General features: G+C 41.3%; 1 protein-coding gene across 1 annotated transcript in view; it reads left to right on the top strand.

Moving 5' to 3' along the window:
* The first annotated feature begins 12,965 nt into the window (after window positions 1-12,965).
* Window positions 12,966-25,871, top strand: part of SERPINE2 (serpin family E member 2) — a 28,442-nt gene continuing 15,536 nt past the window's right edge. Inside the window, exons 1-2 of the mRNA XM_053390041.1 lie at window positions 12,966-13,180; window positions 25,595-25,870. Of these exons, the coding sequence (XP_053246016.1) occupies window positions 25,615-25,870 (256 nt within the window). The 5' untranslated portion in view covers window positions 12,966-13,180; window positions 25,595-25,614. The remainder of the gene's footprint in view (window positions 13,181-25,594; window position 25,871) is intronic.

Here is a 25,871-nt window from a genome sequence, read left to right as displayed (position 1 = left end):
CCTGGGCCAGCAGGGGGAATACTGTAGATAGTTTTCACTCAGGTCCACATATGCAAATAAGGAACCGAAAGTGACGTTCAGTGATTGAATAGTTACAGAAAGTTGTTACTGTTGCTTTGTAGTTGAGCTCTATATAAGCAGGTTGGCTGAACCCTTCAGTCCAGTTCTGTTCTGGGCCTGTGAATAAACAAGAGCTGTCTGAAGAATCGCTGTGTCGTCTGATACATTCACCTACAACTTAACAGTCATGACATGGGAGTGAGGAAGCAGGTACACTGACAGACGAAAGGTGGTGAGTAAAGCTTTAATGAGAATTTACCAGCTACTTGTCAGAGAGGATGCAAGGGATGAGGGTGATATTACACTACATGGTGGCAATGCCCAGTTTTACAAGCAAGCTTGTTTTCTCCTGCTCTGGAGGGTAAGACTTGAACCAATGGCTTCAAGTTACAAGAAAGGAGATTCCGACTAAAGATCAGGAATAACTTTCTAACAATAAGAGCTGTTTGACAGTGAAAATGGAATCCCTCATGAGGTTGTGGGCTTTCCTTCATTTGAGGTTTTAAAGCAGGGGCTGGATAAATGCTTTAGTTGAGATTCCTGCTTTGCAAGGGGCTGGGCTGGCCTTGGAGTCCCTTCCAACGCCACAATTCTATGATTGTGTGATTCTATGATTTTTTGAGGAAAGGCTTTTTCAAACTATGTCTTCCAATAGTGCAATAAATTATTCTTCCAGACCCAGGTCTGACATTGCTATCACTCTTTCCAGAAACCATGCACAATGTGTTATATAAGGATCTAATCATCCACCTAGTAACAGCAGCTAGGCTACAAATGGCCCAGCATTGGAGATATCATTCCCATTGTACTCTAAAGGGAATAAGTTGTGGCAGTTACTGATTGCAGAAGAAGTTACTGAGTGTAGCTGACAACTTAGAGGGGGTTTAATCTAAAATACCATTCTCGGTTATATGGTTTTCATTTGTCGAATATGTTTTGCAGTAACAGGGAGCAGTTCTTTCTCCAGATCTCCATCATCCATTACAGACTGGTATCATACCCAAACATTTTTGGCCTTCAGCTTAAAATTTATACATTAACTTTGTTGGCATTCCATATCACTATTTCTACATCTTCTCCACGATTGTTTTGGTTTTACCTTCTTTCTGTGCATTTACAAGCAGCGCCGGAACTAAGCTTACAGTCAAGTTTTGTTATGTGTGCCTTGTTTGTTATGATGCATGTTTTGGTTATCTGAAGAAAATCAGTAATTAAAAAGAAAAAGACGGCAGGACTGAGATTTGGAGATATGCTTCAAGGTCCAGACCATGAGAAGCCCCGAAATATTAATTTGGATGACAATTTGGTCTTTTTTAGTTTTATATTTTATTTTTATTGGATTATGATTTGATGTGTTAATTGGATGTTTTTTTATTGGAAAATTAATAAAAATGATTTAACAAAAAAAGAAAGAAAGAAAGAAAGAAAGAAAGAAAGAAAGAAAGAAAGAAAGAAAAAGGCAAGCAGGAGAGGGCTGTTGTGCTCATATCCTGCTTCAGGGCTTACCTTGGGCAGCTGAACAGCCACTGTAGGATCAGATGCTGCAGTAGAATACATATTTGGTATGATCCAGCACAGCTCCTTTTATGTCATTAAAGGCATCAAATGCTTGCTGGCAGATGAACACTGGGATGTCAGCAAAATTTTAACATAGACAGAGTGCTATCTTCATTGCCCTGCTCTAGCTCTCTGCCACTTGCTGTTTGATGACCTTTGCATGTATGCAGCAGTTCTTGAAAAGCACACAGGGATGCTTTTGAGGGACAAAATAAAGAAAGGCAATAAGGATAGCTGATCTAAGTCCATCCACACTCGTGGTGATATTGATGTGAGGAGAGAGGGTGGACCTTCTGGTCATCAGTGCCACAGTTAGAAAGCTGTTCCCTGCAGAAGACACCACCCTGAAGAAGCTTCCTTCTGCTCATTGTGAGATTCAGAGGCACCAGCTTCTCTGGGCAATTGAGGGGGTCCGACGTGATGTCACACAACGTCCTGACATCGCACGCCAACGCCCTTGATGAGATTGGATCTACTGTCTAAGAATGGGAGCTTTGAGAAGAAGCTGTAGGTATCGCAGGAGCCCTGCAATGAATTCAGAGTGAGGAAAACATATACTGTGCCTCTTCACATGGCTCCTTCACCTTCTCTTATGCTCCCAGCTTTTGATCCTCTGACACCTATTGTTCCATGTTATGTACTGAGTTGAATAGGATTCAGAATGCAGCAGTCTGGTCCTAGAACAATAGGATCCAGAATGCAGCAGTCTGATTGGTTCACAGGAGCCACCCAATCCAACTCCAGGTGGAAGTGAATCCGCAACCTGATTGGCCTACAGGGGAATCCCGGAATTAGCCAATCACGTGGGGCCCATTGTGTAAATAATGTATATAAAGCAGACATTCTGGGGAAACTTCCATTCCTCCTGACCACTATGAGCTGAATAAAGAGCATGAAATCCACTCTCGACGAGTATATTTCATTCCAGTTCCCCTTTCCTGTTTCAGTCTCAACCACCCGGCTTGTCTTCCCTTCTATACTCCAAATAATTAAAATCCTACCATTTATTAATTTCTAGGGTTTAAGGCCCTCCCTCCCGTAAAACTGTAACTTTTTTTGTTAAAAATATGCAGGGTTGGTTTATACATTATCTTGGGGCACAGACACTCCCATACTGCTTGTAGAGTTGGCAAGGTGGTTCCTTCGCATGCACTCATTTGTTGTCATTTCTCTGCAGAAGTTATTAAAACACATTGAGGCAAGAGCCAGATTGGAATGGGCCTTAAAACTATTTCCAACCTGCCATTCCACACCTGAGGAATCGTGTGTCTATGGAACAACTGGGAGCTTACGCGCTGCGGAGAATATGAAAGCCTTGTCTTCAGAATAGATTAAATAAAGGTGACTGAGGAATCGGTTGCCCAAAAGAGACATCACAAAACTGATTAGATTCCTGTTGTTTCTGGGTAATGTGGTTGCTCTGCTGACATTTGAATGACAAATGCTGAAGATCTCTGAGTTTTCTGCTTAAAACTGTTACAGACCAATCCCCAGTTTGCCTTCTGCATGCCTTGCAGAATGATGTTTGACCTCAAAATATTGGAATTTCTAGTAACATGGGCTGAATTCACTTTTAACGTGATAATCGTATCCTTTGGACATATATTGACTTTGAGAAATGCTAAGAGCTCGCATTTTGCTGCTGGCTGGTGGAGCGACTCACGAAAAGGAGAGTGATGCTCCATGTCACTTAATTGCCATTCAGGATGCATTTCTGCAGCTGCTCAAATAACAGGCAGATAGCCAACGACAGCATCCTCTTGATGCTCCGGGACAGTGTTCCTTGTGTAAGAATAAAAATATAATGACTCTAATGTGTCATTTGGGTTGCTTCACACATCACCTGCAGATTGCCATTTGGAATGTATAATTAGAGCAATGCTCGGAGAGGGGGACAGGAAGTGGGGGCTTAATTGCAATCACTTGGAGGCTGGCCAAACATTTTAAGCACCCTTCTGTGATGTTTGAACTGTGCTGCCTACAGAATGAATAATATACCTGGATTCTTCCAGATGCTGCACTTTGGGATGTCATTTATATGCCTTGCATGCTCCTCTAGGAAAAAAATATATCCCTGTAGTTTACTTTGGGGAAAATCTATCTATCTATCTATCTATCTATCTATCTATCTATCTATCATCAACCATCTATCTATCATCGCAACAGACTGGAACTTTGTCATAATTGTCAAGCTGCCTCAAATTATACAAAAACTCAGCAAGGTAATCTACTATTAGTTATTCTTCTTTCTTTCTTTCTTTCTTTCTTTCTTTCTTTCTCTCTTTCTCTCTTTCAATGTTTATAAACTACACTTTCATAAAATATATAAGGTGGTGTATAATATGGGGGGGAACCCAACTAATAATAATGATGATGATGATGATGATGATGATGATAATTTATTATTTATACCCCGCCCATCTGGGCGGCTTCCAACAAAACACTAAAGTACAATAACCTATTAAACATTAAAAGCTTCCCTAAACAGGGCTGCCTTCAGATGTCTTCTAAAAGTTTGGTAGTTATTTTTCTCTTTGACATCTGGTGGGAGGGCATTCCACAGGGCGGGTGCCACTACCAAGAAGAACCTCTGCCTGATTCCCTGTGGCTTGGCTTCTCGCAGCAAGGGAACTGCCAGAAGGCCCTCGGCGCTGGACCTCAGTGTCTGGGCAGAACGATGGAGGTGGAGACGCTCCTTCAGGTATACTGGACTGAGGCTGTCAATAATTTTTATTGACTTACATGTCAATAAAAATGGTTGATAAAAAATCCCAAGTGTCATACGTAGAAACATAGAATTGCAGAGTTGGGTGGGTCATCTAGTCCAACCCCTTGCAATGCAGGAATCTCAATTAAAGCATCCATGACATATGGCCAGCCAACCTCTGCTTAAAAACCTCCAGTGAAGGAGAGTCCACAACCTCCGGAGGGAGTCTGTTCCACTGTCAAACAGCTCTTACTGTTATAAAGTTATTCCTGATGATTAGTCAGAATCTCCTTTCTTGTAACTTGTAACTATCCCAGATAACCTAGAAAAGCTCTGCTGGATGATCACTTGAGAATGTAATAGAAGCAGTAAGGTAGGAATCCTTTGCTGCCTTTATTGTCACATGGTAGGTACAGTTGTGCTCTCTAAACAGTGCTCAGTTGGCCACGGAGTGAGTTCTTATAAGTTTAGAAATACGATAAATGATGTAATAAAATAGTATTTAGCTATATTTTTGTAGTACAGATTAATGCAGAAATGAATTGGGACTTATGATCACATGCAAAATCAACATGAACCGGGGGGGGGGGGACGGGACCTTCTTTGGCCTTGATTTTATATAGAAGAGAGCAAGCAAATTTGGGAAAGAAATAAAAACTACCCACTGTCCACAAAAGTTTTCTGCAGAGTTTTTATGGTTTCTTGAGGAGACTCTTGAGAGTGCCATAGGCTGCAAGAAGATCAAACCTATCCATTCTTAAGGAAATCAGCCCCGAGTACTCACTGGAAGGACAGATCCTGAAACTGAGGCTCCAATATTTTGGCCACATTGTGAGAAGAGAAGACTCCCTGGAAAAGACCCTGATGTTGGGAAAGATTGAGGGCACAAGGAGAAGGGGACGACAGAGGACGAGATGATTGGACAGTGTTCTCGAAGCTACCAGCATGAGTTTGACCAAACTGCGGGAGGCAGTGGAAGACAGGAGTGCCGGGCGTGCTCTGGTCCATGGGGTCACGAAGAGTCGGATACGACTAAACAACTAAACAACAACAAATTCCACTTATTCAGTCTGCAGTGATGGTTCTCTGCAACCTTCACCACCACCACATCTTTCTTCCTCCTCTGGTTGGTCAGTCTGCCCTTTTCTCCTAGCTTTGCGTACCATCATAGTTCCCAGGAGATACAAGGCCAAGTATTGTTGATGTCATCCACATCTAAAAAAACAGCACTGAATTTTAGCAGACCCATTAAGAAAAAAAGAGGTTAGACAAGGCACTTAATGATGTGGTGTTCTGAGTTAATGGAGAAAGTTAAATGTAGCTTTAAGGATAAAAGGGCACTAGCTTTTACTATGGGATGACATTTCCTTAGACCTAGTTGAAACAGTTTTCCCACAGTGCTTTGGTTGTCAGAGCCTTGTCTGCATGAACAGGGTATACCAAGTCTATTCTGGACAGTAGATGAGGTTGGTGCTTGGGAAACAGAGGCTGTATATTGTGCTTCATTGCCTCATTAATACCCCCTTTTGACAATTATTAGTTATTTATTTTGTTAGTTATTGCATTTTGAGGGTTGAATCCAATGCAGCAGCAGCAGCAGCAGCAGCAATAATAATAATAATAATAATAATAATAATAATAATAATAATAATAATAATAATAATTTATTATTTATACCCCGCCCATCTGGCTGGGCTTCCCCAGCCACTCTGGGCGGCTTCCAACAAAATATTAAAATACCGTAATACATCAAACATTAAAAACTTCCCTAAACAGGGCTGCCTTCAGATGTCTTCTAAAAGTCTGGTAGTGAATTAAGTAAGTGAATTTGTTAATGAAGGGATTTATACTTGTGCAATGGAACTTCTCCCTTCTCCTCCCTATAACCCGTGGACCCGCTAAATCTGTTCTGAGGTTTTTCCCAGCCCTCCGTAGCAGATTTGGGGAAGGGTGAGAATTTCCATTGCACAAGCATAAATCTAATACAAGTGCATTAGATGCTGCCCTGAATTTCCAAATCATAACCCTTTTCTTTTTCCTTTTCAAACTCAGAAACATCCACCATTTGTGGGGAAGTCATATATAGCTGAGGTTCATCATCACTTATTTTTTATATTCTTAAACCAATGCCTAATGGTTTTTTTAATGTTGATTACGTTCTTATTTCTGCTTGCTTAAGCTAAATGATTGTTACCATCACAATTCTTTAAAGGCCTTGCTTTTCTCCAAAACTATTAATATTCCAATGCAACTCAGATAAAAAATCTCATTGCTTTTTGCTCAGCATGTGCCATAACTCCTGAGTTTCTGTACATCATTGTAAAAAGATCAGGGATTCCATCGTTTCCCAGGACAGTATTGTTTCCCTTTGTGCACCTAAGCTTCCAACATTTAGTAACATTGATCCTTTATCTTGTTTTTCCTCAATGCAGTGAATCATTTTAATGCTGGCTCAATATTTAAGAAAATATTTTTGAAGAAAAGAAAAAAGGGAAAGCAAGAAAAAGATGTTACACATTTGCAGTTCTTGCTGGAAAGAATAAAAACACAGTTGTTTTCTTGATGGCTCCTGTTTTCCAAGGCTGCTGTTAATTTTAACGCATGTACTTCCAAACCCTTGTTTTGTTTTCTTTTGCTTCCTTTTTTGTCTTTTCCTTTTGTTACTTTTGTATTCCTGTTTTGAGAAGAATAGTTCATTGTTCCAGTCTCTGCAATGGAAATTGTGAGATTAGGAATAGCGGTCTTTTAATTTTCTTTGAGCAAAGTATCTTATCTGTTTGTGGTACCAGGGTTGTTCCCAAGATCAACTGATGCAGGTTAGTGTGTTTATGTGTGTGAGATTTTAACTGATAAACTAGTGCTGGGGAAAGGCTTAAATCCCCCACATCCACAGCATAATGTACCTGGTTGGAATCAGGGAGCCCTTGTGCCTTCTAGTTACACTTTAAAAGCAACAACATGGGAGAATCTATTAAGGGATGTTCCATATCGGAAGGTTGGTGGTTCAAATCTGCACGATGGAGTGAGCTTCCACTGCTCTGTCTCAGCTTCTGCCAACCTAGCATTCAAAAGCATACCAGTGCAAGTAGATAAATAGGTACCACTGTGGCAGGAAGGTAAACAGTGTTCCCGTGTGCTCTGGCACTCGTCACAGACCTCCGTGTGCCAGTAGCAGTTTAGTCATGCTGGCCACATGACCCAGAAAGCTGTCTGTGGACAAATGCCAGCTCCCTCGGTGAGTTCGAGCACTGCACCCCATAGTTGCCTTTCACTGGACTTAACCGTCCAGGAGTCCTTCTACCTTAATTTGGTTCTCACCATTCCTACCTTTAACTAGTTTTGATCATGCTATCAACATACAGAATGGTTCAGTACAGAGGCATCTAAAAAGTGGAGTGGATATTATAATACAATTAAGTATGTTATCATAGGGACGCGGGTGGCACTGTGGGTTAAACCACAAAGCCTAGGGCTTGCTGATCAGAAGGTCGGCGGTTCAAATCCCCGCAACGGGGTGAGCTCCCGTTGCTGGGTCCCAGCTCCTGACAACCTAGCGGTTCGCAAGCACAAAAGTGCAAGTAGATAAATAGGTACTGCTCTGGTGGGAAGGTAAACTGTGTTTCTGTGTGCTGCTCTGGTTCGCCAGAAGTGGCTTAGTCATGCTGGCCACATGACCCGGAAGCTGTACGCTGGCTCCCTCAGCCAATAAAGCGAGATGAACGCCGCAACCCCAGAGTCGTCCGTGACTGGACCTAATGGTCTGGGGTCCCTTTACCTTTATGTTATCAATAGTTCATGGTCAGATGGTGTGATGGGTCAGAATATTCACCTGAACTACCAACAGCTTAGTCTCTACTACAGTACTTCCCGGGAAAGAAAGGGGGAGGGCGAACCAGTGGAAAGGTTGGCATAGTGCAAATCTATCAGTAAAGTCAATTTGGTGCTCCTGCAGTAGAGGGTCTGGCAGGACATGAGCATTGGTGGTTGGCTATCCATGCCAACTCCTGACTCCTTGATAGTTAAGTGGTATGCTGTGCATGTAAAGGTGTCAGGCTCAACTATCTTCCTAACCCTTATAGGTGAACACACAATTAAGAACATACAACCAATTTACTGGCTTAAATGTTGCAATATTGCTTCACTCAAAGTAAGGTGATAAATAATAATGTCATCTCAAAAGAATCAGCAGAGTTTCACACTGCCAATTAGTCATTGTCTAACAGCAGGTAACTAAACATTCTGAAACAATTCTTTCAACATGTTCCCAACTCCCACATCAGGACAAATCTCCCTGTGGTTTTTCATTTTTCAGTTGTTCCTGTACAATTGGGTTTGATTGACTCTACTTCCAGTACAAAAGAATCAGCTCTACATTTCTCTGGTACGTCACAGTAAATTACTATCCAATCCATATTTATACTCAATAAAATGCAATTTCATGCAGGAAGTTATTTACAACTTGCTGGGTATTAAATTATCTCTTGAAAATGTCTACTAAAATTCTGTCGGTGACTGGAAATGCAGGCCTTGAGAGCTTATATGCTCTTTGACCAATTTTTTTTGGTCTAGTACAAAATTCTCCATCTCATTCTTGGGGATTCTGCACCAAACTGGTAAGATGAACTCATGAAGCTAACTTTTACTCAGAGAAGACCTGCTGAAATTATTTTTTGTAAATAACTGCTATGTTTCAGTTTTTCAATCACATTTGTTAGCATATGTAAACAAGGCCCATTACTTTCAGTACAATATGAAGAAAATAAATCCTAAATAAAGAGAACAGAATTAAATTGAGTACAGTCTTGTGACAGATGGGGAACTCTACACAAGTGAACTTAACTGTGCTGGCCTTTGCATTTATAATCCCAGCCTATAAGGTATCACCTTTACACAGGAAAACTCTCCTGAAATCATTTTACTCAGCACAATGAACAAAAGCAGTGATCCAATGTATTTTCCTTTAATTTGTAATCATTAACTTATAATGGATACACACGCAATCCTGCTCAAATGCTCATTCACCTGGGAAACTGTGATTGCTTAATAGGGCTATAGATGGTTGCTTCTTGCTAAGTGAAATTGAACTCATAAGACTACATGGCAACAGGCAATCTGATCCTCCTAGGCTCTACCTGTTGTATTCCATTATTTTTAAGTCTGCGTTTAAGAAGTGTGCCCCAGTAGTTAAGATGAAAGGAGTTAGAGCAGGAGCTGCCAACCTGGCACTTGTTTGTGCCATGGTACGCATGAAAGCTTCTACTGGTGCATCTGGGTAGGTGCCCCAGAGTCTGAACTTTCGCTTCTTTTTAAAGCAAGTCTCTAGCCCTCCTAGAATGTAAATTATGGGGCAACATGTACAGGCACCTTCTATGAGATTTCTGTGGAATGAGTGTGGTGTGGCCACTTCACCCTGTTGCCATTAGACAGCAACAGCAAGTGTGTGTGTGTGTAATCAGTAAGATGTGATTTCCCCAAGCAGGACCAGCAGGACATAACTGACTTCCTATGTTAACTATAAAGTTGTCAGGGGCAGCACTCTCTCTTATTTTGTGTTACCGCATGCTTCCCATGGCAGCCATTTTTTGTGTTAAGCCCCACCCTGCCCCATAGCAGCTACTTTGTGCTTCCAGTACACTCTTTCAAAACCTGAAATGTGCCCACTGGTCTAAAAAGGTTAAGAACCCTTTAGTTAGAGAAAAGTGGCAGGTGGGGAAAATGCTGAGAATGTGGCTGGAGGTTATGAATAAAGATCTACATTGAAGCGCGTTGGACTACTTCTACAACGGGATCCTCAATTAGATTTTAACCCTTGCTGGACTCAGGTCTACACACTAAACCCTCTCCAAAGTCACACTATATAAATTACCTCAGCAACAGGTTACGGGTCCAGCAGGGGGACTACAGCATATGTGAGAAATTGCCTTGTGCTAGCAAATGTGTGGAGACAGGGGTACTTATACACACTTCTGGTGGATATGCCCGAAGGTGGCAAATTTTGGGAAACTAGTGTTTAATGAGATAAGTAAAATTACTCATCATCAGATCATGAAGTCTCCAGAGCTTGCTTTACTGAATCTGTATTTGAAGAAGAATCAGGACTTGGTTAATAAATCACTAATTAGATTTCTCTTTACAGGTAGGCAGCCGTGTTGATCTGCCGTAGTCGAAACAAAATAAAAAAATTCCTTCCAGTAGCACCTTAGAGACCAACTAAGTTTGTTATTGGTATGAGCTTTCGTGTGCATGTACACTTCTTCAGATTTCTCTTATGGCAGTACCCATGGTTATAGTCACATTCTAGAAAGACTGAAAAGGTGTAAACTTGAATGCATGGTACAAGAGAGTAGGCATATGAATATCTTAAATGTGATTTGGGGGCGGGGGGAAGAGTTAAAAGCAAAAACACTCCTCTTGATTGTTTCCTACAGAAAGCCTAGCACTATGACTTTAGTAAGAAAAGGAAAGAGCATCTATTTCTGCAAAATCCCATTTGTCACTTTAAGATCATTCAGATTGTAAAATGTTGCTTTCCATCAAGTCTGAAAGGTGTTCATTTGTTTGTGTTGCCAAGGATACATGTGGTAATAACAGGAAAAATATTTCTGACACGCAATGCACAAAGCTGACAAAAATAAGCCAATGTTAAACCCCATATCAGCTCTACAGCCTAATCCAAACTTTGGCTATCTGATTATACTTTACTGACTAGCTGGCATCAGCCCCTAGGGAACTTGAGGAAATCCCACTGCTTACTTTGTTCCACTTTGAAATAATGACTTTTTAACTACTCACTGACCAAACTTGTCTACTTATTCCACGATCTTGGTTCAAATATTGCTGTTATGATGCTTGTTGAATTACTGTACTTCACACCAGTCACTGTCTTTCAGTATAATGTATCTCACATAATTTTGCATCCTGAGAAGAAAGCAAGTTAGGAGCCTAAGCTCCTGAAGAGGCCACAACTGACTGAATTCTGCTGTCTTATGTTTTATGCTTGTTTTACATTTTGGATTATAAATCATGGGGAATTGGCAGAAAGGAGTGCATATAAGTACAGTGCATAGATAAATATGCACTGGTTGCTGGTTTTGGTGGAACTCAGATAGACAAAAATCATCTGCCACCTCAACCAAAGGTGATGCATGGAGGGCTGGCTACATCCTGATCCAGGATGTTGGTTTTTGTCAGGCTGATGTGGGCCAAATTCCCTGCAGGCTTGGGCAAAATGGTTGATGAGTCTCGGTAGGGCTTCCTCAGAGTGCACTGTCTAGATGGAGGATAGAGGGGTTTGTGAGCATGGGCGTAGCCAGGATTTATGTTGGGGCACAGGCTTCATGTTAGGGAGGGCAGAACCTCAGTTAAGTATTTTATTGATTTACTTGATTTGGGGGAGGCAGCTGCCCCCCTGGCCCTACTTGGCTATGCCCATGTTTGTGAGTGTATAGTAATTAGCATACCATGCAAAGGTAAAAGTTACACATCTGTTGCTTTTGCTTCTGCGACACCCCCCCACCCCTTGAAAAGCTGTTCAGAAAGGAATGCAGCTGTCTTGCTGACAGATATTCCTCACCCCTGCCCTATACAGTGGTACCTCTGGTTGCGAACGGGATCCGTTCCGGAGTCCTGTTCGCAACATGAAAAGCCCGCAACCTGAAGCACCGTATCTGCGCAGGTGCGTGGCGCGATTTGGTGCTTGTGCGCATGCATGAAGTGCGATTTAGCACTACTGCGCATGTGCAAGCGGCGAAGCCCGGACGTAACCCTTTCCGGTACTTCCGGTTTGCCGTGGGACATAACCTGAAAAAACGCAACATGAAGCAAACGTAACATGAGGTATGACTGTATACTAATAGTGAACGTATTTGGCCAGTGGGAATTCCTATTTAGCCAAAATGGCACCATCTACACTTCAAAAAGGAAGTATGCAACTTAGGCAGAAAGCAAGCTCAAAGGTCCCCCAAAGTTCGATAAATCTTTAGGAAGGATTCCCCCTCAGCACCAATTGGACACAGAGTGTTGTCTGAGCTGCTGGAAAGCAGAAAACTGGGGAAGGGATAATGGCATATCCCAGAATTTGGCAGCTTGGCTTCCTCAGCAAACACTCCATGCTGCAACATTTTCTTGCAGGCGCCACTTGAGAGACAGGCGGGCTAGAAAACTTAACGTGTTATGAAATTCCATTGTAATAACAGAAGTGAGTTGCTTTGTTGTTTTTGCCCCCTCGCTTTTATCCCCTTTACTAATGAGCGACTGTGAAAGGAACTCAAGTTTCTAAAACAAACCTAGTTATAAAGCTCTAATGATGAGGCTGGTGATGCAAAAAACAACAACACGCCATAACAAACAAACAAACAACACTTCTAAGCGGGTTCTGGCGCGACCCAGGTTCTGCTTGACTCGCTCCAAACCCGTGTTTACACATCGAGTCCCATCGTTGTTCTCCTCGGTGCTCCCTTTTTTTCTTTCGAGCGCCTTGGACGCTCTTGACGAGGGCGGAGAGGCGCTTCTGGACTGGAGGGAAGGAGGTGGCGCCTCAGGCCGGGAGGCGAGGCCTCCTGGCGGCGTGGTCTTTCGAGGAAGGGCGGGAGCTGGGCGAGGCGGAGGAGGAGGCGGCCGCTGCTGAGGAGACAAGCGGCGGCGGCGGCGGCGGCGGCCCCAGTGGGAGGGGGAAAGCCGAGTGGGCGCCGCCCGGCCGCTTCTGCGCTCTCTCGCCGGCGGGCGGGATAAATGCGGGATTCGGGGCGGCCGCTCGGCTTAGTCGCTGAGCTGAGCGGGAGGAGCAGCAGAGAGGAAGCTCAGACGCCGCCGCTCTTATTCCCCCGGAGAGGCGCTTCTCCAGCGAGGGCGAGAGAGGTGAGAGCTCCTGGGGGGTTACTTCGCCCCGGGGGTCGCGCTTTCCTCCCTGAGGTCTCCGCCTGGGCCGCCCTTTCCCTTCCCTTTCAATGGGATTTCTTTGCCCCCCTCCCCAGCCCCAGCTTCCGAAAATGAGGGTTTATTTTGGCGACCCCTCTCATCCTGCTCCCCGCCCCCCCGGCCTGTGTACTTTCCCTTTCTTTCTCGGCTGCTTATCAACTTCATGACTAACTCTTCATTACCCTACGGCAGTTCAGGGAGACATACATATATATGAACATTTCCATTAAGGCTGTTCTTTCCCCTTTCTCGGATTGAATTCGGGTTGAGTTTGTGGGACGGGGGGCGGCGACTGGGCAGCCAGAAATAAATAACTGCTGGGTTTGCAAAAGCCCCCCTGTGCGGTTTATTGAGATGAATTCACAAGGGCTCTTTTTGCCCCACTCCTTCCTCCAAATCTGTCATGTGCGTAGTAAATGAATACTTGTAAATTCCCAAAGCCCACAACTGTGCGGTATATCGGGGTGGGTGTGGGTGTATGTGTATGTGTGTGTGTGTTTTTTTTGGGGGGGGAGAGCTTCCCAATTTAGTTCTCCGATTTCCATCTCCAGAAGAAGGAAAGAGTGTATCTGAGATTCCCCCTTCGGGTACTTTTCTGCTTACCCTTTACCCCGAATTTTGTGCGGTCAGGGCACCCTTGGAAACATGTCCGGTCAAGTTACTAGCCCCTACGAAAACTTCATTAGCTCACATTCCCGCCAATACTTGCAGCAGGAGCTTCTTTTTTTCCTATGCTATTCAAAAGAGCTCATTCTTATCCTGGGGCGGGATGAGATTTTTATGTGCTATGGTTGAATGGTAATTTACAAATGTGGTATAGGGCATCAAAGGAGTGCCATAAAGAGAGCAGGTGACTATAATAAAAAGTGGGCGTCTCAGTCCTTACATCTTAGTCTGGGGCTGGATATGTTGCCCATAGGGTAGAAACGATCTGCAACACAGACAGATGTTCTTGTCTGCCTCTGTAAGGTAATGGTCACCACAGGGAGGCTTTTGAAGGACCTCTAGCTTTTCTTCTCTTGCTGGTGGGTGTAAAAGTGGTAACAGCACAACTGAATTTAATGAAGTTAACGCTTGTATAGGGAATATCTAAGAAATATTTAGCGTAGAGCATATCCCTGAATTGAAATGGAAAATGAGAACATTAAAGAGATGTTCAGACCGGAGTTCATAATTTTCTTATCTTTTGTTTTCTCCCCCTCTCACTGTGTGTCTGGGTTTGAAAGAGAGACATTTTTCTTGAACTATGGGGACACTTGTGAAATAACTGTGAAACTTAATTTGCTTAAAATTAGACAAGAATTTGTTTAAAATTAGACAGTACAGTGCATCTCATGGCCTCAGTTGGGAAGAGCCCAATTCAAAATATATTCTGTGAAATACCGGTGTGTGTGTGTGTGTGTGTGTGTGTGTGGATTCTGCCTAAATCTCTGTAGTGTCCTTTTGTGCCAAAGCAAATTATAAATGGCTTACAAGCTATTCACATAGCAGACAGACAGCTTTTGATGCTCTTGCATACTTTTATTTTTGGAAGTGGAATCTTGAGCTTGAAGCCAAAGAATATTTATTTGTATAAGAATTTCCATTTGGTGTTGAATGTCGCCACAGAATCAAAAGGGCAATTTTGCCTCATTTCTAGCCCTCCTATGTGCGAAGATGCTTGACATGCCCAGTAATAACATGTGTGGGCACTTTTTAAAAGATGGGAGGAACACATGATTTGTTAGAAAGATACGTTTTTCAAAATTGCCAGTTTCTATCCAAGACCCATCTGTTCTGGACTTGCTTTTCCCCCAAATAGATTTATAATAGGACAGAGGACATGGCTGCTGTACTGGTATCTGAAGTCTAAAGTACAGCGTAGTCCGCTTGACTGTATTGGTTTTTAAAGAGCTTGCTGGAAGATATTAGTCAAGCAGTAGATTATGAGAGTAGGGTATAGTATCAGAATGGTTAACTACACTGCAACTAAGAACTGTAGGTCATCTAGCATGTAATGCTCTAAAACGACATTTTGAGGGCACAGCAGCATTACACATGCCCTAAGAACATCATAAGAAGCTGCTGGATCAGGCCAATGACCCATCTAGGCCAGCATCCTGTTCTCACAGTGGTCAGCCAAATGCTTCTGGGAAACTCGCACGCAGGATCTGAGCCCAAAAGCATTCTCCCCTCCTATGGTTTCCAACAAGTGATATGCAGAATCATTACTAACCTCCAGCCATGGAGGCGGAGTGTAACTAACATGTCATTGTTGGTTGGGTGTAACATTCTTTAATAAAGGCTGGAACTGTGTTTTTGTCATCATCTTCTTGAGCCATCCTACCTGAATTGAAAGGAAGGGCTTTTCTGGTGGTGGGAACCTAAACAGTTAGTCGGAAATGGGATGAACCTTTTGTCCACTCATTCATGCAAGTGGAATGTCTTTTCTAGTTAAAGCTTGGCAAGGCGTTTGGCTCTCTAACGAGCAATTGCCGACAACATCCTTTCAGTAACTGCTTGAAGTGAAGAATTAGGTCAGCCACAAAGTACATGCTCTAGAAAGGCAACATTTCTTTCTCCAAAACAGTTTTAGAGTCCACCTGAACAATTAAGAGCGCATCCAAGACTTGCAATGGAATAAATAATAGGCACAAAATAAACAGTAGCATTGGTTTATAGATAGTTTTCTGGGGGTATGCATATTTTGGCCCTGAGAGAGGTCTGAGCTTCCTTATTCACTGAATTTCAGTAGAAGCTATTCTAACACAGTTCTTGCGTTTTGTTCCAAGTATAACTATAGCTGACAATTTGTCTTGCATTCACTTGCTAACCTCACAGGTCTGTGTGAACATTTTGGAAACTGAAATAATTTGAGATGGGACCTGTGCAAATTGGAACGGCGGTGTACTTTCAGGATTAAAAATGTATCCTACTTAAAATTTTAATAATAATAACAACTTTACTGGATCTTCTCTTGAAGATATGGGCTCTTTATTTACACGACAATTTATTGTTGTAAGCAGTTGTGTTCTAATTCTTAAGTTTTGGCATGCTTTTAATAGCTTGCTGCTTTTTTCTGAACAGGGATGTTTATGTTCGTTGCATCTTTGATAACATTCAGTGCCTTTTCACAGGTAGTGAGCAGATAAACAATATGGCATCACAAACTAATATGGGTGTTTTAGGAACAGTTAATTCTGCATCATCAATCCTTTTAGTGTATTGTTGCCTTGTAAAACACTGTATTTCACAAGATAAGGGACAATAAATAAAGCATCATGGTGAAGGAACACATTTGAAGAAATTAAAGGTTGTTTTCGACCTAGTAGCAGTTAGTAACCAACACATATTTCGCAATGCATCAAAATATTGTCATCACTGCATGTTTCTCAAGAACACAACTGTAAGTCTTTAGTTCTCTTTACATAACAGTTGATAGGATTATCAGTATGTCAAATGAGTGTGCTGAAGGAAACATTCTGGATTGGTGTTTCAAATAACTTTCTTCTTACCAGTAGAATTTTGGTTTTTCAATTGGGAGCCAACATTTTGGACATGGACAAGGGTGGTCTCCCTCCTCATACATCAGGCTTCCTCAACCAATGGTTGTAGTGGCTGGATTAGATGGGAGTTGACTCCAAAACATCTGGAGGGTACCGTATTGGCTACCCTTGAATAAAACATCTGGAGGGGCACCAGGTTGAAGAAAGGTGTCATAACACCATTTGGCCTATCTAGAGAGATACTTAAACAAGCTTTCACATGTGTTCTAGACATCCTGACTGCGTCCTTCAATGATGAGTAATTATTGGGCATTTTATGGATCATAGCTATATTTTTAATATATAAATTAGTAGGTAAGACTCCCACTAATGGCAGCAGCATTAATGCAGATTTTTATATTTCCAAATGGTGGAATAATGAAATGTGCAACTTCAAAGGAGAAGTGTTTCTTCAAAGCTTATTTTTCTATAGTAGTAGTAGATATGGTGATGACTGGTGCTAAATCATAAGCCTCTTCAATACAGATTCCTTAGCTTTCTTCTGACGACTGCTAATGTAATTTACTGAGTAATTACACCTTCTTACTGTCAAGGTTTGCATACACTGGCGGAAGAGATAAAAAAAAATTGTTTTGTTTTCACATAGCCTTCCCAACCTTGTATCTTTAAGTTGACAGTAGAACTGTCGGTTTTGACAGCTTAGTTATACATAATAAATGAGGGTTCCAAACATATTTTGAATAAACTCACTTTAGTTGGAGACAAATATTACTTATTTCGTGTCCTCCATCAAGGAGGAAAAATACATTTATGTATTTAGAAAGGTTCATGCTCTGAATGGTTAGTGAATTCATCTGCATGTAAGAGCGCCCTCTGCTGTCTGAGCTAGCTAAAGGAGTGCATCTACTTTGTTCTCTGTTTTGAGTATCTGTTGTTGTTTAGATAAAATAACAATACTGTATCCTGATGTATAATTTGTCAATACATGCGGAGCAAAGACTGAAATCTATGTTAATGTCTTAAATGTCAAAATATTTCTGTCACTCTCTTATTGCAAATAGAATAAGAATAATCTCAATAGAATGAAAACTCTTGAAATAGTTATTTGCATGCAAAATATATTTTGTTTAGAATTTGAATGGTTTTGCGTCTAGACTACTACTACTCCCGAAAAGTTAAGGGTAAATGGTATGAGTCTCATTCTGCCCCAAGGCTAAAAATTGTTGGTCTGAAGTAGCATCAAATATAAACAATATTGTGAAGGGCAACTTTAAGAAAAAACATCTAGATGCTTTGCATTGAACAAGGGGAAAACAAAATAAATATATTTGAGCAAGAATGTTTAAAGAACTTTGGGATAGCAAACAGAAGGGGCATAGGATTAGTTAAAATCCTTTTGCAATTTTGTGAGAATATGTGAATATGATTCTCTTTTATGAAGGACCATGCAGGATTTGACATCTTTCCGCAGGGCCTGCAAGACAGAGCTGTTCCGCCTGGTCTTTGGCTTAGACTCACTCTGACCCCTTATATGGTATATAAATTTTCCCTTGGCTTTTTTGCTGGCCCATGTAGGACCAGCATGGATAGCTGGCTCGGGTGAATATCTGATGTTTCCTCCCTTTATGGTCTTGATTTATGGGCTACTACTAAAATGAGGCTGCATTTTAAGCTGTATTTTAAGCCGTATTTTAATTAACTGTTTTTCCCCCCATTACGTTTTATTGTAATTTATATTTGGTGTTAGCCGCTCTGAGCCTGGCCCTGGCCGGGGAGAGCGGGGTATAAATACAATATTATTATTATTATTATTATTATTATTATTATTATTATTATTATCAGATATATAAATAAAGTGGGTTCTTTAATAGCTCCCTTCTTTAAATTATATGATGTTCACTAATTTATATTGGCTCATTTTCTTCTTTTTCTCTTTATTTTTTATTTGCTGACATATTATTATGGATTATCATAGTAATTATTGCTATTTAAAATTAATTTATAATTTCATGTATTTTTGTAAATTGTGCAGTTATTGCTTGGAATACTGTTTCAGTTAAAATAAAATATCAATAATAAATTTTTCCTTCTAGCTTTTTGCAGGCTTGAGGTTTTTCACCTTTTTCTAAAATAATCCTGAATTTCACCTATCCAGTAACTTTAATACAGTGTGTTGGGGGGGAGGTGGGGGGGGTAGAATAGGAATCTGAAAACTCGACTACCAAGTAGCTGCATTTAATTTATATTCCTAGTCAGATTTTCTGGGCAAAACCCTCAAAGTTTAAATTTTTTTTTAAAAAAAGAACCTTAAAAACAATATATGATACATGAATAATTAGAACAACAGTTAAGAAACATTTTGTCTAATGGATTTCTGGGGAAAATAATGTGTCATGAATAAGTTTTGTGGTGCAAAACAGGCATATAAAACTAAAAGGCTCTAGTAAAAAAGATGTTTTGGGGAAGTAGAAATGAAAGGGACAGTTCAGAAACCACAGGAAAAGCTATGTATATTTTTAGTATAACTTTTTTCAATTACAATAATGAGAGAGTACTAAAAATGTGGTGTGCATTGTGTCTCTACTTTGTTGTGAAATTTTCAGTAACCACTCATCTAGCTGAAGCTTTAGATTTGCATTTCTAGTCAAGCAAAGTCTATATATCTGAAATTAAATCCACTATAATAATGTTTATTGAACAGAGTTGCATCCACCAGCAGAGCAGTTTTCACCACTAGTGCTTGATCTTGTAGCCACAATGGCTCCTGCCACTATGTGGCTGCTGTGACCACTTTTCCATTTTGTTCTTGAGCTATTTTGGCATAGGCTCTTATTAGTTATCAGTTCGTCTTCCTCACTTCTCAATGTGTCTCAGAGTAGATTCTCCTGTGCCCAAATAACTTTCTGAGTCAAGGAGCCGCAGGGCACCTTGTACAAAAATTATGGTGCGTTGCAGGTTAACGGATGCAGCAGAAGGACAAATGGTCAGATGAAGACTTTCTATGATGCTTGTAAAACCTGATAGATTAGCCAATGTGGAGCCCTCCAGATACTTTGGACTGCAACTCCCATCATCCCTGATCCCTGGGCATTCTGGCTGGAGCTGATGGAGTCCACAACATCTAGAGGGCAACATGTCTGCTACCCCTCGACTAGGCGTTATACAAGAATTGAAATATGCTACAAATAGACCATTGAAGTTTTGATCTGACACCGAGAAGGAGGATGAATCTAGCATGTGTGTGGTATTGCTCAATTGGAGAGACTTTGGAGGAACAGAAGGAGGTGTTGTTGCATTTGGTTTAACTGTTGACCAGTTCATTATTCTGTATGCAACTATTTTGAAGCCACCTTTCTCCCCTAAATTAATCATTGTAGGTAAGGAAGTGCTGGTTCTGGGAATACGGTGCAAGCCTGAGCATTATAACACAGGGAAGGATTATATATCCCCTCCTCACCTATATTGGCAGCTCCAACCATCAATCATGTAGCACTATAGAGGCAGAGAAGCTATATGTGCAGCTCCAACCTGAACAGTGTGGAGGAAAGTCATCTTCTCTGCTTCCTCTTGTTACTGGTTGGGGGAATTCTGTGTGTGTTCATGCTCTTTGTTGAAAGGGGTGAGGGTGCAATTGGCCTTTCTGAGATTAGCTCTTCCTCTGTTTTTATGAAAGGTGTTTGCACTGGCCTTCAAAAACTTTCCTCCTTCCTTAATTTATAGCTGATGGAACCTTTACATTTGCCATCAAGCATGAACTTGACTCCCTATTATGGAAAGCTGCTTAATGTGAGATTTCCAAATGCTTCCTAGCATTCTCACTGAAATTCTTTCTTGAGTTCTTGGTCTACAGTTTATCTACACCTCGTGGCCGGATTGTGCCCCACAGATGATGCCACAAATTATGCTTATGAAGCCTAGTGCTTAAGTCTGAAACTTTTATCTTTCAAGAGAAGAAGATTGTATTTGACATGTTTCTGCTTTTTTAATTTTCTGTAGGCATTGAGAGCAGACTGACTTTCCTGCTCAAAATTGTCTTAGCAGCACTGACATAGTCATGTGACACTTGTATTCATGCTTAATTCTCAGGGGTAAAGTCTGAAATCTTTGTGGCGTGCATTATTTTTTAGCCCCAACAAAGCTCTAAAATGGATATTATCACTATCATTTTTTAGTCTTGCAATTATTTATTATGGGAATGGTTGGCCACCCGTGGTTTCTCCTTTCCGTTTCTCAGGCATATTGCTTCAATTACACAGCCACTATCTCTCCTGTCTGGGAGTATTCTGGTGTTATATCTTCCAGTGTTGGTAGGAGAGAGAGAGCGCAAACATGGTGCTAACCCTGTTTCATGGGGTTAGAGGAAAGGCCACATTTCCTCTTTTCAGTTTGTAACTATTTTGAGGAAGCTTGAGGGTAAACAGGTAGCTTTAACTCAGGCATCCCCAAACTCGGCCCTCCAGATGTTTTGGTACTACAATTCCCATCATCCCTGACCATTGGTCCTGTTAGTTAGGGATGATGGGAGTTGTAGTTCCAAAACATCTGGAGGGCCGAGTTTGGGGATGCCTGCTTTAACTCTTTAATAAAAAAAGAGAGGAAGGTTATCATGGGAGTTCCCTAAATGGTCTGCATTGGGAATGTTGCAATTTAATTTGTTTGCCATCTTGACTGTGGATCAGTGAAGTACTCAGGCTTGTAGATGCCACCAGATTATTTCAATAGACGAGCTGTTGTTTGGTGATAAAGCATATGGTAGTGCATGTGGAATGTGCTGTCTGTAATAGCATGCAATTCCATTTAAAAGTACCTCTGGTAGCAGGGCTGTGAAATACATTGGAATGACAGCAGCTCTTTAGACTAGGGATAGCCAGTTTGTTTGTTTTTTATTACAACTTCCATCAGCTTCAGCTAGCATGGCCAATTGTCAGGTTGTAGTCCACAACATTTGGAGCAGGTGTGTGGAATATTTGGCTCTCCAGATGTTGCTGAACTCCAGCCTCCATGGACAATGGCCAAACTTGATCCTGGGACCTTTAGAAACAGTATGGGATATAGATAGCTGAAGAGGGAAGAGAAATTGGAAGAAATCACCCCCCTCCAAGAATGGAGGAGCAACATGGGATCCACGCCAATGTAGTGGCCTCTTACTTAAGCCCTTCTTGAAGGCTTATGAATGGTTCATTTCTCTTTATTTCTGGAAATATGTGCCCTCGATAATTTCATATGAGTCTAATCTAGCCAATAAAGTCTGTTCCAGGAAGGCTAATATAAGACTAGCTTTCTTTATAATGGGCACACTACAGTCATATTGAATGTGTTTGTACTGCTTTCATGATAAGATAAATGTTGCTTTTTTTGCTCTTTGTTCTGCTTCTAGTGACCAGATGTGTAGGTGAATATTTTCATTGATTGCTACAATTTATTTGGCTCTTGAGAAGAGAACACTACCCCACCTTTCCCAATGGCTTTTCCTTGTGGATGGCAGTTTCAAATCTCATCTTAATAGAACATTTAAAAAGTGAGAAGGGTACTTGTAAAACTTTCCTAAGCTATAATTAGGAAGCTAGAGGTTTTCTCTGTGCAGTAAACAGTATTTAGCAGTAAATTGAGGCATTATTCAAACAGAACAGAGTACAGTTGACAGCTATGTCTGCATGTCAGCCCATTTCAATGTTACTTGCTTAACTCACATCTCATAAAGTGGAATAAATGTTTATTTGCTAGTTATAAGTAAAACTGTTTCTCACCCACCCAACCCTAATCTTTCTACAAAGTACTGCTGGTGGTCAGCAAAAGAGATTTAGAGACTGTGTTAAGGCAAATTTTTAAAAATGTAGTATAAACCCCAACAATTGGGAAACACTTGCCTGCAAGCGCTCCAATTGGAGAACAGCCTTTACCAAAGGTGTCATGGGCTTTGAAGACACTCAAACTCAGGAAGCAAGGGAGAAACGTTCTAAGAGGAAGGCACGCTTGGCAAATCCACACAGTGATCAACTCCCGCCCGGAAACCAATGTCCCCACTGCGGAAGGACGTGTGGATCCAGAATTGGCCTCCACAGTCACCTGTCATTGTTAAAACTGTGTTTATGGAAGACCAGTCTTACTCGGCTACAAGTGATTGCCAAAAAAGAAGACATTTCTAGTATAACAAATTACATATTGTAGAGGCAAACTTATATGCCTGATTTTGGAGGGTGGAAATCCTTTTGGCTCTGTACCATTCCTTTAACCCATACCATCTGAATTCAGAACAAGCTGAAACTCATGGTTTTGGGGGTGGGGACAGGGGGATAGGCACGTAAATGAACAATGTTAAAGTGTCCTGAAATAGATGGAAGCTGTGCAGTTTTAAGTGTTCAGTGAAAGGTTGCAAAAACTGACTTCAGTAAAAACAAAAAACACCAACATTTGAAATATTAAAGTTGTAGTTCACGGAAGATCACCCTATGGCCTTCCCGTCAGGTCATGCTAGTAGGGACTGGTGGGACCTAAGAAACCAACAGCATCTTGAGAGCCACAGGTTCTCCACTCCTGTTGCAGAAGAATGCGGTGTGCCTAAAATTAAAATAGGAAAGAAGAATCTGGTCCCAGGCATGATTTCTTGCATTCTGTGGCAGCAGCAACTTCGGAGATGTAGAAGTGTTTTCAGATAGTTCAGAGAGAGAATTTTTACTTGAATTTTGAGGTTCTCTCACAACACACACATGCATACACTCATTTGTTTTTCTGTGATGTGATCTCACATAGCGGAATCTTGTGTGTGAATGACGCAACCATGTGGTAGGGACAGATTGAGTGGTATTTTCCCATGTAGTCAGCATGATATCGCAATACAGAAAAGCAGCTCCCACGCAACTGCAGCTAGGTGTGAAGGACACCTGGGACTTGCTAGCTTGTCAGCAAATAGTCTGTTTTGATGACACTGTGCCAGTGAAGCCACAAGTTCAGCCACTACTTTCGGAAAATCTGAGCAGTGTTAAACCTGTTACCAATAATTTGGGTTTGTTTTGGGTTTTTCATTCATTCATTCTTACTCACTCCTAGTTCTTTCTTCTTCTGTTGCTGCATATGATCCTAGAAGAGCCCCTCAACTTCATGTCTAGGATATTCTGGCATATTCAATGAAGAAGGCAGCTTTTTATAGTTTACAGAGTAGGGATGGAAGGTTATATCACTTCTGGTTCTCTCAGTGTATAGTTTTCCAATCTTCAGTCCACTTCTCTACAATGTGCAACAATTTGCTTTTTTACATATAAAAAAATCATCATGGAAATTATTCATCAGTTTTGTGCAAATTTCTCTGAATAAAAACTTTTTGAAATGCAGGCTTGATTGGTATACATATTTTTGCAAGCAGTTTTCCTTTGTACAATTGATTTTTCTATTTTTTAATTAATATTTTCTTTTTGATGCACACTTTGCCATACATTATGCATTTTTGTAAACACTAGTTGGGGAATTGCATTGCAAAATTTGGATGAGTGCAAATTTTGAAGGCTATCTGTGCTTCATTTCATATATGGAGAGGTAGGAGTCTGGATGCGTAGACTGCACTGGTCATGGGGTCATTTTCTCTTGAATCCAAGGCAGTTAACTCATTGGAACTCACATTTTTTTCAAGCATTTCAAGATGGAAGGGGGTGGGATTAGGGAGATTTTAAGAAGAGAACAGAAACCTTCTCTATGCTCAAGTAGTAGCAAGAAGAAAGCATTGAGTGGAATATAATGGACTTTTATAGCTGATCAGGGCACATCTCTATCGCTTGCTTATAGGACATAGAACCAACTCCTAAGGAAAGCTTAGGAGAGGAGCATAGTGGATTCAAGAATACAATCATGTCTGCCACAAGCCCAGAATGTAGAAGGAATATTTTTTAATTTTTGATAATGGTAATACTTAAGTTTCTAATGCAATCAAATCAGCAGGGTATAAAGCCCAGTAGCTTACCAACTCTTTATAGAGCCAAATAAGAGTAAGATTCTGATATTTGGGCCACTGAGCCTAGGGCTTGCAGATCAGAAGGTCGGTGGGTCGAATCCCCACGATGGGTTGAGCTCCCGTTGCTCGGTCCCAGCTCCTGCCAACCTAGCAGTTCGAAAGCACGTCAAAGTGCAAGTAGATAAATAGGTACCGCTCCGGCGGGAATGTAAATGGTGTTCTTGTGCACTGCTCTGGTTTCACCAGAAGCGGCTTAGTTATGCTGGCCACATGATCCAGAAAAACTGTCTGAGGACAAACGTCGGGCCTTGGCCTCAGAGTCATCTGCAACTGGACTTAACTGTCAGGGGTCCTTTACCTTTACACAACAAGTTTATAAACCATAGTTAGGATTTGATTTAATATACATGTCTAAGTGAGCAGTCTGAGCATGATTTTCAATCTCTATAGAGTGACTGGAGTATTTCCTGTACATAGTGCAAAATCACATATATAACCAATAAGGCAGTTGTAGCCAGCGTGGGTAGTCTCAGTCAGCATGACCAATGATCGGGGACACTGGGAGTTGAAGTCTAACATTGGAAGACACTGTAGTGGTTACTCCTGGTATAAAAGCACTTCATGTGCTTTAAAATGCAACCCTAAATACCTTTTCTGACTTCAGATCCTGAACTGATGACTTAAGCTTGTCATCAATCCTGTTTTTTATTCCTTCTAGACTCTTTATCATATAACAGTAGTCTAAAAGTTTTTTTTTCTTGTGAAAGGCTAGCTCTAAGGGTGCTGGATTTAATTTCTGAATTTGTGGAGATACATAAAGGCATATGGCTTTCAACCAATGGGGACAGTACCTGCAAATAAGTGCTATAGAGAACTGACATGCGTCTTCTGCTCAGTCCTTAACTTTGCTTCCCCCTCTCTCTTTAGATTGTTTTGGGTTAGGAATCATGAACGGGCGTCTTCCTCTCCTCTTTGCTGCCTTGATTTCTGCGTGCCTTTGCTTCCCACCGAGTCCTCTGTCTCTTGAGGAATTGGGCTCAGACATTGGGATCCAAGTTTTCAATCAGCTGGTCAAAAGCAGGCCGAAGGAGAATGTTGTGGTTTCCCCGCATGGAATTGCATCAGTACTTGGAATGCTTCAGCTTGGAGCCGATGGCAAGACAAAGAAACAGCTAACAACCGTGATGAGATACAGCGTAAATGG

This window comes from Podarcis raffonei, chromosome 5 (genome assembly GCF_027172205.1).
Source record: "Podarcis raffonei isolate rPodRaf1 chromosome 5, rPodRaf1.pri, whole genome shotgun sequence".
In the NCBI taxonomy this organism is placed as follows: domain Eukaryota; kingdom Metazoa; phylum Chordata; class Lepidosauria; order Squamata; family Lacertidae; genus Podarcis; species Podarcis raffonei.
The sequence above is the reverse complement of the archived record's forward strand: the minus strand, read 5'-3'. Positions and strand labels throughout refer to the sequence as shown.